Raw genomic sequence first — 17,655 nt, 5'->3', positions numbered from 1 at the left:
TCGCCTACAGTCCACAAGATAATGATGCACAGGGCCAAAGTTATCCGCCACGCTTTCCTGCAAACAATTATCATTGTGTTGTATTGGTTCACCAGTTCATCAAACATTTCAGATAATTTTGCCCGCATTTTCAAGCAGTTTACTCCACTATGCGACGTGATGCTCACCAAAATTAAAGTACTGTGTGTTTGTGAGGAAAATTTAAATATATATTTCGGGACTAGTGATGTTTAAAATGGGAACGACTGTGGACGGCCATGATAAAAATAACCGTTTGAATACATACAAGATTGTTCATTAACACAACTATGCTAACGCAAAGAATAAAGGAAATGTTTGAATTGGGTCTACTCATACTCACCACTAGAAAGCAGCAAACAGTATTGGACAGAAACAGCCTAGTAACAACTACTTCGTTCAAGATTCCAAATATAACTAACACATATTTCTCAAATACCGCACTTTAATAGTGTGAACACAAAGTTAACATGAGCGTTTCGTAACATCAATTTATTTTTGTATATGTATTTTCTTTATTTGCTTACTATCATTTCATTAGGCTAGTGATACATACCCAATGGACAAGGGGTAATGGCAAGAATAATTTATAGATTTAGTATCCCGGCATTCTCCTGGCGAGACTGAGGGAAGATAATGGTGCATTTTCTGTTTCATTCTACTTTATTTAACCCCTTATGCACTGGCCGCAACAGCAACCAAAAGCTCCGTCCCATCAATATCTGATTGACAGGCCATACTTCTCTAGAACTGTAAGCCCCATTATTTCTGATTCCCAATGCCTGCGAAACGAATACTTCAACCCGTTCGTTTCTATTTCCATTACCGACTCCTACACCAAAATTGGTACAATTATCTCTAAGTGATATCGTGCCCTTCCCTCGTTAGTTTGACTAATTTTTTTTTTTTTTTTTTGCGATAAACGTTTTTTTGTAAAAATATTTTTTGCTTGTAAATGGTCCGGAAATTCTTAACTTTTATTATTCATTGCTGAGAAACTAATGTAAAAGCTTTGAATTTGCAGTATAGAGACGACATGCCGAATAATATTATCGATGAATTAAATTGACTCATAATTATAGTTGCTAAAAATTATGATAAAGGCTTAGAATGTGCAGTAAAGAAAAGCAGAAAAAATAATTACATTAAGGGATAAATTCAATCATAATTTTGATCGCTAACAAATTTACGGTCCAATTCACAAGAAAGGCGACAAAACTGATAGTAATATTTATCGAGGTATTTCTCTTCTGTCAACATCTTATAAAATTCTCTCAAACATCCTATCAGCAAGATTGACTCCATACGCAGAAGATTGGAGATTTCTGTGCGGATTTATCGAAATCAGTCAACTATCTACCAGATATTTACCATTCGAGAAATACTCGAAAAGAAATATGAATACAATAAACCGGTAAGAAATAAAATTTGGTTAGGAGGGAAACATTGTACAACATTCTTACAGGATTTGGAATACCAAACAAAAACTAGTTAGATTAATTAAGATATGTTTATATGAATCCCAAAGTAAAGTTCGAGTTGGAAAATTCTTGTTCACGAGCTTTCACGTCGAGAATGGCCTGAAACAAGGAGAGGCGTCGTCACCATTACTATGTTCTGGAGTACGCTATAAGGAAAGTCAAAGACAGCGACCAGGCAGTAGAGCTCAATGGTATTCACCAGGTAAGGAGTATGCTGATGATATCAATATAATAGGCTATGATAGGAGAAATAGAAAGAAATGCAGAGGTTTTATTAAACGCTTTCAGGGACATGGGTTTGGAAGTAAATTCAGTGAAAATTAAATACATGGAAGTCCACCGGGATAGTAATACTGCAAATAATGGATGCGTTAAAAAATCAAATAATACTTTCGACAAAGTAGATACTTTCAAATATCTAGGATCAATGTCAACAGAAGATAACTATATCCACGAAGAAATTAAATGCCACTGAAAACAGGAGATTCGTGTTATTATTGAAAATCTTTTGTTTAGCGAATTCTATGGAAGAATTTAAAACTTAAAATGTATTAAACGGTAATCGTGTCTGTTGTGCTGTAAGGTTGCGAAACATGGTCGCTTACTCTGAAGGATGAACGCAGACTGAAAGTATTTGAGAATAAAATCCTGATATTAATATTCGTTCCTAAGAGGAATGGGAATGGCAGAAACTTCATAATGAGGAACTGTATAGTTTACGCCGTTTACCAAACATTGTGAAGGTTATCAAGCCTAGGAGGCTCAGATGAGCAGGTCATGTAGCCAGAATAGAAGAAAGCAAGAACACTTTCAAAATTTTAACTGGATATCCAATTGCGAAACGACCATTAGGAAGACCTAGACGCAGATGGGAAGGCAATATTAAGATGGATCTTGCACAAACAGGAATACAAAGTAAAAACTGGATCCATTTTTCTAGGGACGTAAGTCAATGGAGAGCTTTTGTGAACGCGGTTATTGAAAATCCGGGTTCCATAAGCCATAGAGTTTGTTACTAAGTTAGTATAAGAAATTTACGGTTAAGCTTGGAATTTACATTAAAGAGAAATTAGCTTGCAACCTCAAAATAATCATCAGAAATACATGGTGTAATCCCTTAAATTGTATATTCTCGTTCCTTCTTCTTCCAAATTGTAGTTTACTGCTAGGTGTGAAGTGATAGCGAAAACTTACAGTATTAAGAAATTAAAATGAAACTGTTATATTGAACATAGTGTACAGAGCATTGGGCATAGCTCAATGCTATTGGGCAGGAATTTCTGAAGTAAGTTAAAAACACGAATAAACTTCTCTATAACTATTAATTTAGTGTATAACTATTAATGTATCTTTTCTTCAATGCTTTATTTCAACACATATAAAGAATTTTCCAGAGCTAAAAAAAGCTGACAATGGAAAAGGAAATTTGTAATATCAGAAAATTTCAGTTCTTTGAAGTTAGTTCGCTGACATAGACACGCCCTGAAATTCTTCAGCCAAAGTAATGACAGATTCTTACCGCTTTCACTAAACGAATATCTTTCGTCAAACTTCACAAAGTGTTGCATGCATTACTTCTTTCATGATTTAATATTACTGAAAGCTAATTTCTTATTTCTTGTTTCAAAACTTCGGTCGCAAAACTTCTTAACGAAAATTAAACGAGGGAAGTATTTTGGATAATGTCAAAGGTAACTACAAGCAACTAGTACGGTAACACTTTGTACTGATATCATTTGATCATTAAAGCAAAATTAGTTCCACACAATTTGCTGCCTATAAAGTTGAAAATGCAGTTAAGATATCGAATAAAGAAGCAATAGGAGTCTAATAGTAAAAAAATAACCTGATTATCGACGGAGATTACCGTTCCACTAATTCCTTATTCAGTTATTACAAGCCATTTTACTATTTAAAATAATAATAATAATAATAATAATAATAATAATAATAATAATAATAATAATAATAATAATAATAATTATTATTATTATTATTATTATTATTATTATTATTATTATTATTATTATTTCTAGAACATACATTGGTTTAGTACATTTCTCTACCGTAAATCTTATTTATAACATATTCAAAATTATTTCAGAAATCGGAGACGAAAGTAGAAATACCAGAATAATTTTCTGTAGTCTTTCTTTGTTTTTTTTCTGAAGTTTATCGTCCTTTTCTGTTTTGAGCTACGTGAGAATTTGACATATGAAGTACATGGATTCCCATAGGGAATATGTCACTTAAACCAAATGTGGGGTCATTTATTATTTAACAATAGAACATTACTTGTAGTTCATGAAGCATCTAGTAAATAGCACGGGTTGAAGTAATATGTAACTAACTCTATGGCCTACCGAACCCGGAAATTCAATGCAGCATTTACAAAAGCTCTCCATTGACTTCTGTCCACAACCAAATGGATCCAGTTTCTACTTCGTACTCCTAACCATACAACAGGCCTGATTATCGTTTTATATACCGTATTTTAAGTTTCAAATTTGTCGAAACTCAGCCATATTTCGTCTACACCCGAAAGTGTGTTTTTCTTTAATTTCTTTATAGCGATTTCTATTTGGGTTCGATTAGGGTCTAGAATATACGGTTCTGTTGTGTGTACTTCGCTTTCTCCACGAATATTAGTTTTTGGTTGGTTAATCGTCAAAGAAATCTTTTCATCTTTTCAAGATGCTATCTGTATCAGTGAGAATTCTTTCGTTATCTTTCTTCAATATATAAGCGCGAGATTGGTTGTTTTTCTTAAATTTGTTGATGCCCCTATAAGGAATATAGATAAAATCTCGCGGTCAAACATCGTCGCCCAAAACCTCGCTCCCCAAAACTTCGCGGCCTATTAACTCACCTGACGTGGTTCGGATTCCACGTTAATCAGTAGGTGCACGTCTCATATAGCTTCGCTGCTGAAAGGGACGGTAGACTAAAATCAACTCAACTAAAACATTGAGTGCCCGAAGCCTAGCGTACCCAATACCACGTCGACCAAAACTCCATGGGCCACAATCTCGCGTAGTCAAAACCTTGTGGGCCAAAATCTCGCCTGGTTAAAACCTTGCCGTCCAAAACCTCGTGAACCAAAATCTTGCAGAATCAAACCTCTCTATAAAATTTACCTAATTTTATGCAGTCTTAAGTTTCTTAATGCTTATGCAATTCAATAATAATAATAATAATAATAATAATAATAATAATAATAATAATAATAATAATAATAATAATAATAATAATAATAAGAAGAAGAAGAAGAAGAAGAAGAAGAAGAAGGAGCTTAAGTAACATGTTCAAGGACGCCCATCAGGGGGGCTCGCCCTCCCTAGAGGAAATTGTAGTTCAGAAAATCGAAAATCCAATAGTATTTTTACATTAGTTACAACAAAATTTGAAAACATTTTTGAAACGTCGCTTATACTTGCCCCCCCCCCCTTGGAAACCACAACATGGGCGCCTTGAACATGTTTACTTCACAGATTAGAAGCACAAAAATATTGACGGGATTAAAATGAATGGGCATATATATGTAAAACAAACCTAACTAATAAACATTAAAAATCTAATAGTTTAGTACACTAATAAAAATAATAGTGCCGTGTAAATCTGGCACGGCAAACATTCACTCAAGCTCCTCCACTCCCCCTTAAGGGTCTTCACTACAGCAAAATAAATTGCCCTTAATTTTAGAGTTTTTTTCTAATATCTTCAAAACAAATAAAAATATTCGAAAAGCAGAAACGTAGTGAGCTAGACAATACTATTGTGCATGTGATACTTTTACCACAATTCACTTATCTGCTTTTGGTATGCCGCTATTTACAGAATCCGCAAAAAAATGTTAAATCTATCTACAGTTGCAAATCGAAAGCAGATAGATGAGTTGTGATCACGGTGTCACATGCAAAATCGAATTGTCTAATTCATTACGTTTCTGCATTTCGAATATTTTTTATTTGTTTTGAAGATATTACAGAAAAACACTAAAATTAGCAGTAGTTTAATTTCGCTGTAGTGAAGACCCTTAAGACAAGCACTTTGCGAAACACCATCTTATTAACTTTATGATGCAAGGAGAACATTTATACAAAATTCCAAGGTTCTATGTCTAACAGTTTCGCAGATTTGGCTAAGGAGAAAAAACCTCAAGCTGCGCCTCGAAACCATTAGGAGGAGCAATTTGTAAAACACCCTCAAATTTGCAGATTATGGTACAAAGCATTTGTATCAAATTTCAAGGTTTCAGGCATAACATTTTCGGAGATATGGCGAACAAAAAGGAAATCAAGCCCACTTCAACCCCCCATTAGAACACACATTTTGTCAAACATTATGGTATTCTACGATGCAAAGATGATATTTATACACTCTGTAAAGAAAAAATAGCGACACTCGCTCGGATATAGTTTTCACAACATACAATAACCAATATGAGTTTTTACATGAATTACTGATAATATCACAAAGCATATTCTTAGTGAGCAGTTCATTCTTATTACTTGCGCCGCCGTTTCAGGTTTTTTTATATGCATATAATGAATGTATATGCATATATTAGTAGCTATGTGTGTTTTCAGCAAAACCGGCTGTGGGAAGAATTATACATAAAAGTATGAAAAATCAACAGTAATAGCACAAAACAAAAAACGTAATTTCTTAAGAGTAAGACATATTGTGTACGAACATTGAGAGGTACAATACATCAAACTAGATTTCGCATGTGGACCACGGGCTTTAGGACTTGCAAGGGAATCGTCGAGGCCTTTTGGTGACAAGGCTATTGCAGAATGCAACCTTGATTTCATGCAATCACTCCCGGATTATGTGTTCCGTGAGTTCCATTCTATCCGAGATAGTTGTCTATTGAGTCTTCTGTTCATATCGACCCAAACTTTAGAATTGGATCAATGTCAGGTGAGTTTGGAGGCCACATGAGTCTTTGAATAGTCATATTCTTGCACCACGTATTAACGATTTTCGTTCATTGACATGAAGCATTTACGTTTTGGAAAATGAAGTAGTCCATATCTTCTTCACGAAAGTTATCTTTAGCTGTTTGAAGAATTTTACGTACCAGAATTTGAAGACATTTTTGTACACCAAATGACTCTTTACATATATCCATTGTTCTGACGTCTTTGACAGTGAAGCAAACCCATACCCTCACTCAGTATCTGAATATTTGCATCTCTTAGCCAAATCCGTATCAAGTTTGTCGCTCATTTCGTATCCACAACTTCACACCACTATCGTTTCCAACTATTCTAAACCTTTTTCAACGGCGAAAACAACATGCTTTCAGTTATCATAAGTCCAAGTAGCACATAGCCTCACAAACGTACGTGTTGAAGTCTTCAGTGTTTTTGTTAGTTTCGACTTTCCAGGCGGTTTTCTCTTCGTAATATCCTCCTCATACAGTTAAGACAATACAGTCGTACGCCTGACTGCAGTTCCAAGATCAAAACGATTTTTGGGGAAGCCATTCCTTTATTCTGCATTGCCATTGATTTTATTTGGCGATCAGCTCTGGGTGATGCTTCCTGTTTTCTATTACATTGTTGACGAAGAGATGATTTCTTATACTATTTTTGCTTCTGAATTACTCTTTCTGCCGTCGAATGGTAAATTCTGAGTATTCTAGCCATCTCCCTTAGAGATGTAACTTAGCTGTGCAAAGCAAGAAGTATGTCTTGTTCACTTGACGACAAGTCACATTTCTTACCAATCATACTTGTTTTCAGTTCACATGTAGCAACAATTTCATACAAAAACAACGCTGCACAACAACAATATTGTCTCTTCAAAGCATAGAATAATCACAAAGTGCTAATTACCTGGGCTTACACATCACAAATGCAATGCAGAATTCTCACCCCAATAATTTACGAGACGCTCTCAGGTGCCATCTGGAAGGAATATTACTGATACATAAATAATTAGCAAGCGCTATTGTATACCATAGGTGTCACAGATAATGGAAAGGAATTATCACACTTATAATTTCCTTCTATTCCTCTTCTACCCGGTTGCAACTATGGTTTTCTGTGTAAGGTACCTTGAGAATTGAGGTGTCGCTATTTTTTCTTTACAGAGTGTACAAAATTTTAGAATTCTACGCATAATAGTTTCTGAGATCTGCCGAATGCCTAAAAATAACGCGAAATACCGTCTTATCTACACTCCCGGTTGCAAGAGGAATATTTGTACAAAATTTCAAGATATATAAAGTTCTAAAGCACGCGTTAGAAATTTTTTTCGTCATTGTTTTAATGCAATTATGTGTTATTACTAAATATATACATATAGCAATATGTAGAACATTCTACATCAAAGAAATCGTTGTGACGAGGTTTTTACTGACATTTTTTCGTAGGCGACATTACGGCCCGCGAAGTTTAGACCAGGTGAGATTCTGTGCCGCGAGATTTTGGACCACGAGGTTTTGATCAGGCGAGATATTGGGTAACGCAAGATTTTGGGACGAAAGATTTTCGGTGACGATGTTTTAGTCAGTCGAGATATTGAGCCGCGAGGTTTTGGTCCGTGAAGATCTGTACCCAATCCCCCTTATTCACGTCCCGAATGTTTTGTTTTTACTACTATCTTCATTAATTAATTCTAGCTTTCAAAAAATCGCGTTTCTTTGGTCTAAAAGTTTTGGAAGTTTCCCGCCTGATTTCAACGAAATTTTGTGCAGTTACATCGTTGATTTTGTAGCCATCGCAGTTTTGTCTGTTTTCACTTCTCTGCTAGTTTAGTGCATTCCTGTTCGAACCATGATTGATCCAATGTATTTTCGCGTGCCCCAGTTTTCTTTTTTTTTTCTATTTCCTAAAATTTTAATGTTATCTCTCATTTCAACCCAAGTACCCTCAACACTAGTGCGCTTCAAACCCTCTAAAACCGAGAATCTATTTGACACTTCAATCTGGTATTCCATTCTCACCTGCCTCTTCTCTAATTTCTTTAAATTAAATTTCTCTGTTTTCAGATGTAGAATATTTCCTTTATTCAACGATAATCTCTCTCTTATTATCGCTTCTACTAAGTATCACAATCAGCTTCTCTAAACGAACAAATATCAATTATGCTAAACTGTCTTCTTTTAATTACTAGAACGTGATCAATTTATGTTTCTCCATCTGGTGAGGTCCAAGTACCGGTATATTTACGGACGTTGCGATGTGGGAATTTTGTACTCTTCACGATAAAGTTTTTGGATGTTGCAAAGTTCACGAGTCTAATGCCGTTTCCGTTACTTCCCTTATGCAGATCTTCATTCCCTGTAATTGGTTCGAAAATATCTTCTCGTCCTACCTTCACATTGAAATCCCTTATAGAATTTTCATATGGTATCGCGGGAATTGGTCAAATATATGTTCTATTTCTTCGTAAAACTTTTCTATTACGATATCTTCTGTTGGGACATCTAAAACAACAATATTACACCACCGACCAGTAATAAAAGAACATCATTCATTAACACAAATTCAACCCTTTAATTGCAGATATTATTCGTTTGTAAACAAAAAACCCTGTTCCTATTTCGTGATTTTTATTTTCTCTCTCGTAAAATAAGTATTTTATAAAATTTCCTGATTTTACTGCTCCCTTTCCTCTCCATTAACTTAATGAATTCTTATTAGGTCCATGCTATAATTCTCTAACTCACTCGTTACGGATTTTAACGCGCCTGCCCTATAAAGACTTCTTATACTCCATGTTCCAAATCTCATGTACATTTTACTTTGCTGAGATCGTGTCAAGTTATCAGTCATGGTCCGAGATGAAGTAATTGGATATATATATATGCGGTGTAGGGTCTATATAAATTTATACGCATCGTGTATATGTATACACGTTTCTATGGCTTCCTATGCAGAAAAATTAGTATACTTTCCACCACTCTTTCATTAGCTTGGATATGTCTGTTTGTCAAATTTTGTAATCAATTCTTCACACATTTCTCATTACTCCGAACCTTATCGGTCTTCAAACAAATGCAAATAGCAAAGACACAAACCATTACGCAAGTTCACTTGACATGGAACAAAATCATCCCTACTACAGTATCTTGTCTCCATGAGAGCTCGCTTACGGCCAGCTATTATTCTCAATAATGCAGTAGCAATAGCGAGTACGTTTAGGAGTGTTGTATAGTGTAAAAACGATTAGCAGCTCATTGCTTATCTACTGTTACTTAATATTATTACTATATAATACATCTTATATATGTATGACGTGATGACGACATGAAACTTTTAAAAATAATAAAATAAATATTTTTAGTGCTTTTTAGATAAAGGCATGGATTTCAAAAGATTTTATTACATCTTTTATTTCTTATGTTTATGTATTTTAAAATGTGTTTTGCGAATTTAATTTTCTGTCAAGAGATTTTATTGAATAATTATGACTACAAAGTGACTGAATCTTGATATCAAAGAACATCAGCATGGAATGTAATCTCGAGACAAAGAAAATTTCAAGTTTCAAATTTAAAGTTCTCAATTCTGAAAACAAAATCTGCTGTTATAGGCTAAAATATCTTCAAAAATTGAAAATCTAATAATTCAGATACCTGAGTGTCACATTCATTACTATGGAATGACCCAAAAATTAACGTTGAAATATCTCGGAAACTGTTTAATATTAATGGAAATGATTAATTAAATCTTCATAAAGAAATTATATTCATTATGAGAAAAAAATCATCAGGGATTTCTGAAAGAAGAAAAAATATGTATCCTTTATCTCGTACTAATAAACATAGACATTCATCTACTATTTCTTTAGCCAGACTTTATATCTTACCGAACTATCTTATGTACGGTTGAAACAAACTGAACATTTTTATGCTGTTTCTTATCAAGAGTTCATATACTTTTCAATGAGAAACTTCCGCCAGGAATAGTAACCTATTTACGTCAGAAGTTAAGAATTATCAATTTCCCTCCTAGATATATAGGCATTTTGTAATCAGTTTCCTCGTACTCCTTGGTGTTTCCTAGTCTATTTCCGCTCGTGAAGTACATATGTAAAATACACAACTAATCTACAGGAGTAGATATTGTGAATAAAGTGTCCTAAACAATAGTGATCAAAATGTTAAAGTAACTATTAAAGAAACTAGCCGTCTATAGGAAACCTTTTCAAACTTTTATTCTTATGTATAAAATAACTGAATAGAATTACTTTTATAAGAAACTTTTATGTGAGCAACTGGAATGCATATGAAAGGTAAATTTTAAAAAGCCTCCAAGATATATTAACATGCATATGAATTATCTATTAGTGAGTGTGTAACTTGCAGCATTTCTGGGCGTTCATTTCCATAAAATAGGAAATAACAACGCATTACGAAGTCATGGTGGCTCAGTGGTAGAGTACTCGCTTCTGGTTCGATCCCAGTTCAAGTTAGCTCGTGATAAACAATATAATGTCCGTTTGTTTTCTCGAGACTCTCCCGTTCCCTTCCACATCATCATTCCACCAATTATTTCATTAATCATCCATCTTTATTAAAATTTCCAAGATGGCAATGTCTATTAAATTTAGGTCAGGCAGTTTTGGTGTACATTCTTTCCCATTAAATCCTTTCCTCTACTACTCGCCATATATATATATATATATATATATATATATATGTGTGTGTGTGTGTGTGTGTGTGTGTGTGTGTGCGTTCTATGGAAATTAAAACATACATTCTTCATATTTTTAACCGACTTCAAAAAAGAAGGAAGTTGTCAAGTCAAGCTGTTTATATGCATATCGCAACCCCAGAATAAGACTACTGTAACTCTCAATTTTACAGGTTTCTTTCTACTTAAAGAATTTAATTGTATTTTCTGCTTTTGAAAATTTTAACGTTATTTCAAAATGTATAGTATCAATTATTGTAGAGAAAAACTTCCGTGGATACATATAACTTACAATTATTAAGCATTAAAAATTGATAACAATTTAAAACCTATTTTAAGTTACGATAATCTTATTCTGGGGGTTGTGATATGTTGTGGATATGTTCACGTCTAATTTCAGAGACAGGTGCATCTATTTGGATTATCATTATTTGAAAGAGTGTACCTTACCGGTGGTCCCATATAAATTTCTTTAGGGTGTGGTAGTAATATTTGGAGATAAACCATAAAACCTCTCAACGGACGCTATGTTGAAATCGGTAAAGTAGTTTGTTAAAAAATGTGTAGGTGTGTCAGAATTTGTACGCATCATACATAATATAGTAGGTTCTGTACTATTTGTAATACAAATTTAGAGATATATTTTGTGCCGTGTATATACGAACGAATGCAATGGCCTATTAATATTTAATTTTTTCTTTTGTGGCAAATAGCATGTTATTTTTTTCAGTTATATATTAAATGAAAGTGGCTCAGTGGTAGAACGCTTACCTCTGGTGCGTGGAGTCCCTGGTTCTATTCCCGGTCAAGTAAGTTTGTGGTGGACAACATCGTGCCCGTGAGTTTTCTCTGGGTATTTCCATTTCCTCCCACATTTTTATTCCACCGATTTTTGCAATATTATTCACTTGTCTTAATCATCCGTCTCCCTTAGCCTAAAGGGCTTAATTGTAGGATGATAAACTGAAAGATTCAAAATTCAGAGTTCTTCGTTTCGTCTCACATTTACATTCCACCAATCACTTCATAATCATCCAGTTTCATTAATCATACGCAGGGGGCGGATCTAAAAGGTAAAATCTGGGGTCGGAGGGGGGGCAGTCAGAACCCAGACTATGATAGGTATGTCATGAGTTTAGTATAAACTTCCAAAATATATATGCAATAGCTTAAATTATTTTTGTCACTAAAAAAAAAACCTCTCTAGATCCGCCACTGATTATACACTTCCTTTAGCCTAAAGGGCGTAGCCACGGAACTTTAATCTAGAAATGTCATTTCATTTCATTTTTCATTTAAAGGAGTAGAAACATAGATGAGTATAGAAATTAATTATTATTAAAAATATTTCTCTTGAAGATAGGTATTAAAAATTATTTTACCATCTAGTATAATTTTTTCTAGTAGACATCTAGTAGATGGTAAACTACGGTCTAGAATCCCACAATTAGTCCAGAATTAGAATCTCAGATGACTGGAGAATCAGTACATTAACCACTCGTTACCGAATTGAACGTCCGCAATCTGGCCAACCATAGTCCTCTTTTTGGTTGTAGAGTCAGGGGTAAATTAAGCAATGAAGAAACAAACGAATTTTTAAACCAATTGCTATGACAAAAAACAATGATATCGTTATTTTCTACGTTTGAGTTACAATCACAGAACTTAGATTCGCTGTTATCGATTTCATTCAGCAGTTGTTAAACAAACGAACAATGCAACAAAAGCATAAAAATGATTATTCATGCTTATTCTTATTCTGGCCTTGAAATGGATAGACAGAATGCAGAACGTGTAAACTTAAGCTATTTTAGCGGTTTCATAAAATGAATCACTAATCTGTGAATATGATTACTACACAAAGTAACTATAATGAATAAAAACATTACACGAGTATTTAATATTTGTGTTATTAACTGGCTACTATAAACAGGGAAGAGTGTTGCTGCTTGACACACATTGCCAAGAAGCATTGAACCGTTAGTGTATCAGTAGGTAACGTTCAGCCTTTCCTTGTTCGCTACCACAGTTGCTTGATTTCTATAAACAACAGAGCATTGTCCTTTTATTGCCATTTTTTTTTTCACCCATCATTAACGATAAAAAAAAAAAGAAAATTTAACGCCATACCAGTAACAATAAAATTTTCTGGAAGCATGGAATTTGCTCAACAACTTAGAAATAAACATCCTGTTTCAAAGTTCGCGCACTATTATAAACGGTTAATACATGAAGTTATGACTATACGCGTACGTATTCACCGTATGTTGATGTATGAACTCATACTAGAGTAAATATTTCATTCATTTCATATTTGTAAATATCTTTCACTGCTGTCTTAAGCTGCATTTAAAAAAAAAATCATGTCTCAACTGGTGATATATAGAATTAAATAATGTGAATACATCCACAGATCTGATACAAGATAGTAACAAATATTGTTGATATGATGTCCACGCATTTAGGACGACTAGGGAAAACGGACTTGGAGAAAGTTCCCTGGTCCTTTAAATTATGCTCCGAGCAATGGTCCAAAAGGTAAGATGTTACCTAAATATGAGCTTTTCCTCTCAAATTTGTGGTGTAATAACTGGCGCGTGTAGTCCTGGGTTCTATTCTCGGACGGAGAGCATTTAACGCACTACCATGGTTCGGCTTCTACCTTAAAATGTAGGTCCATGTCTCATAGAGGCTCGGTGCTGGAAAGAACGCTAAACTCCCAACAAACAAAACATATAACAACAAGATCCCACATCTAGTATTTTATCGGAGTTTCCTCACTTCCCAAATAACTAATTCTTTCTTTTCCACGTGCAATTATTATCCCTCTACCTTAGCCTTCAAGTCACAATTATAAGAATAAAACAAACATTTAATTTCATCTTTATTGTCAAGCATCTTGACGCTTTTTCTTCACTACACCATGTGAATGTCGGAATGACATACTGACACATATTACATGGACCGCTTCCTTCCTCCTTAATGCGCTAAATTAAAAGTGTTGAAACGTAGCAGTGATAGAATAATTTACTGTTGATTTAAGAATTTGAACTTGAAAGTTTACTAAACCTTGGAAACTGAGTAATAGGTTATTAGTTCTTATTTTTGCTCTAAAAACATATAAAGTAAAGGAACAGCGCTAATTGATTAGTTGGTACTAATTGATAATTTTTTTTATTGATTACTTGGAGTCCTTCTCAGCTCTTTTCGCCACCAAAGCTATGTGAGACGGGACCCAATGCTTATAAAGGAGTCAGATGGGTTTGTATCCTAGGCAAGTATCTACACGCACAAGGAACTGAACCCGGAACTATGCGCTTAGAAAACGATCCTTTAGCCACTTGATGACAAATGAATCCATTGGTCATTTCGTTAAGCCTTTTCAAGATGAAAGTGATGAGCTTGATTAAATATTCAAGTTGTTTATCACAGACATATAATTGGCAGTGAAAACTATTACAAATGAACAATTTAGTTGGAAAAACTAGGGAGTACCAAAATTTCAAATTCTATCAGCAAGTTATACAGTAAGTGCAGTAAGAAGAATTTGAAAAAGTTATATTTTAATCCTACGTGAATGATTTTGATATAATATTGACAGCATAGCTTCCTTATAATTAAATAGCACATGTTAGCTTCATCAATATATTTCAACTGAAACAATTATAGTACACATTTGTTTAAAAAAATCATAGTGGATGATCTAGATGTTTTCTATAATGAATTCATCAGAAAAATCTTGTTCTCCTTCTCACATATACATTATCTATCTGTGTACTTTCAGGTTTAATTCAAAATTATGGATACCCAAACTTACCATGGGTAAACTGCAGACATTTCGAATGTTTAAAAAATAAACTCGAATGAAATCTTATTTTAAATGAAGATACTCTGGCCTATAGGTAGAAATCAAGGCCGTATCTAAATTGGTATTGGAGGGGTTAGAGCACAAAATTCTTAAGTTTCCACGAGACTGTACATACAACTTTATTTGAATGTCAATATAATTTTGTCATTGATTTTGTGCTCAGTGAGGTCATTTCAAATTTGGTTGGGAACAGGGATGGAAGACTCTGATATGAAGAGTTTTATATTTTTCATTAATATACTGTAATACTATTGACACTATCAAACTCAGGGTAAACAAATCTTTCCACTCCTGCAGCCCCAAATGACTCCCTTGTTTATGCCTCTACGTAAATAAGAAGTTTTATTCATAAAAGAAATTCTTTCATTGTATGGTTTAAGACTTATCAGATCCCATGCATTAATTATTTTAACTATTGTAAATCATGGGGCAACATTCAGATATGATGCACACAAAGTGTGTACTGAATATTGCGTATTGAAGCACGACATATATAGGCTGCTTTTTGCATTTGAAGGCTATTATGGAAGTTCTAAATTATTTCTTTAAAAAATCTTATATTCTACGGATATACATTTAGGCACTAGAATTATTACGAAATATATTTTAGATATAAAATAAACATTTGAACCTATGTTCTTTATAATATTTCAATTTAAGAAACACTAAAAACTATAAATTAACGTATGAAAGCACCATACCCAAATCATGAATACTACTTAAGTGCTTGCGTTATTATAAACATTAGAAGCACTCGTAAATATTTTGGACAACCTATTACCAACAATAATAACTATTTTACACAAAGAATTTTCTACAAGCTGGTAATTTCTTTTCTTTTTATTTTTTAAATGCTAATTCTATCCAAATATCACCAATTAAAGATAGTATATATAGATGTATGAATTTCTGGATATATAGATTGATAATTCCATCATTAGATAAAATCGAAAAACGAATCAATCAATACCTATTAAGAAGGGAAAAATAAATGACAATCGACGACATGAAATTTACATGCTGGAGCGTGTCTACATACACTACTCTTTCTCTATGCAAGGATCTCTACTGTTTCGCTATATATAGCACTAATTAGGTTAAACTGCAGGTCTAATTTTTATGTGAACATTAAGAAACATAACTGTTTGTATATGTAACATATTTAGTCTAGTTCTAACTATTGATTTCGAATTAGGTAAAATATTTGCTTGAAGCGACACTTGAGACTTATCATTTACCTAGTTTAAGCTTATCAAAGAGTGTATAGAAGTGATGTTACTTACCGATGGCATCAGCTGATCTGTGCTCCTAACACGGGTCACTTTGTTTTTGTATAAAATCCTTTTAACGAATCTTTCAACATTTTGGTTCCATTTCATGAAAGAAACGTAAGCGCCGTAGATCCCGAAGAGGATCAGAGCTTCATACCATTGTATGAGGTTATCTCGGAAAAACATAATTAGTGTGATAAGACCAATACTATAAAATGTACAGTCCCGAAACAGTGGCCACCAGGTAAGGGTCAACACCGTTTTACTGAACAATGCACACATACCAATCACAAACAATATATTGAATACAGCAGATCCAACTATAGTGCCAATGCCAACATCATCGAAAGAAACGAAGACACCAATGATGCTAGTAAATAGTTCTGGCGCTGAACCTCCGGCAGCCATAAAAGTGGCACCAGCAACATCGTCAGCAATGTCCAGTTTCTCAATTATAACGTCCAAGGAGGGGACAAAAAACTCGTCACACACAATAGCTAAAGCAACAAACATGTAGATAACGCCGAGAATATGTAGAACGACTGCTCCTTGCCGTAGCTGTTCTTCAGTAAATAGATCCTTCGGGAATAGAGGATCTTTGGCCGTTTCATTTGTGCTGTTGCCTGTGGAGTGTGAATGGGATTCCAGGAGCCGACGGCTAGTTGGCGACAACGCCGCGTCCCTTTGTAGCACATTGTCTTCATCAGGTCGAGTTAATAGCAAGCCTAAAAGATAGGCTGATGGCACCAGGGCCGTGATTACAAGTTGGTTGGTTCTACAACGGCCCAGACGGTACCTTAGCTGCTTCATTTTTGACCTCGGTTCAGGTCAAGTTAGGTCGGGGGCCGCTCATTCCGGGACTGCCTGGGTGCTGGTGATCTGCTCTCAAGCTCCGGTCGATACGGTGTTTCTGCACTGGCTTCCACTGCGCAAGTTACCTCGCGCAGTCAACCGTCCCTGAACAGGGCTGTACAGTGCAGGCGCACAGGGTACTGCCAGGTCGAATCGAGGATGGAAGAAACGAAAGGAAAGAAAGAAAGAAAGAAAGAGAGAGAGAGAGAGAGAGAGATAAGATTGTGATTTGTTTCTTAATGTTCTAACAACTGTCGTCTCTTTTTGTCCTTTCTTTCTTTCTTTCTTTTTACTTTTTTTTAAACCGTTTTTTTTCTTACCTCAATTTTTCCTCTGTGACAGAAAAACATCAGTTGTTAACTATTGTTACAGTTACTAGAATTGAAGATAATACTAGAAGCTTTCTTTTAATCTAAGTATAAAGATCAAGAATTAAATCTCATACAATAAAATGATTCCTGTTACGCTTTATAATCTTACACCGATAAAGAGTGTAAGGTCCGTTCGCTTCC

General features: G+C 34.4%; 1 protein-coding gene across 3 annotated transcripts in view; it reads right to left on the bottom strand.

Annotated features, from left to right (window-relative positions):
• Nckx30C (solute carrier family 24 member Nckx30C) overlaps positions 1-17,205 on the bottom strand; it is a 524,219-nt gene extending 507,014 nt beyond the window's left edge. For all 3 annotated transcript variants that reach the window (XM_081748623.1, XM_081748624.1, XM_081748625.1), the window contains exon 1: positions 16,304-17,205. In XM_081748623.1, coding sequence (XP_081604749.1) covers positions 16,304-17,101 — 798 coding nt within the window. In that variant the 5' untranslated portion in view covers positions 17,102-17,205. The remainder of the gene's footprint in view (positions 1-16,303) is intronic.
• Between the last annotated feature and the right edge of the window lie 450 nt (positions 17,206-17,655).

This window comes from Thermobia domestica, chromosome 2 (assembly GCF_964235325.1).
Source record: "Thermobia domestica chromosome 2, izTheDome1.hap1.1, whole genome shotgun sequence".
NCBI lineage: Eukaryota > Metazoa > Arthropoda > Insecta > Zygentoma > Lepismatidae > Thermobia > Thermobia domestica.
The sequence above is the reverse complement of the archived record's forward strand: the minus strand, read 5'-3'. Positions and strand labels throughout refer to the sequence as shown.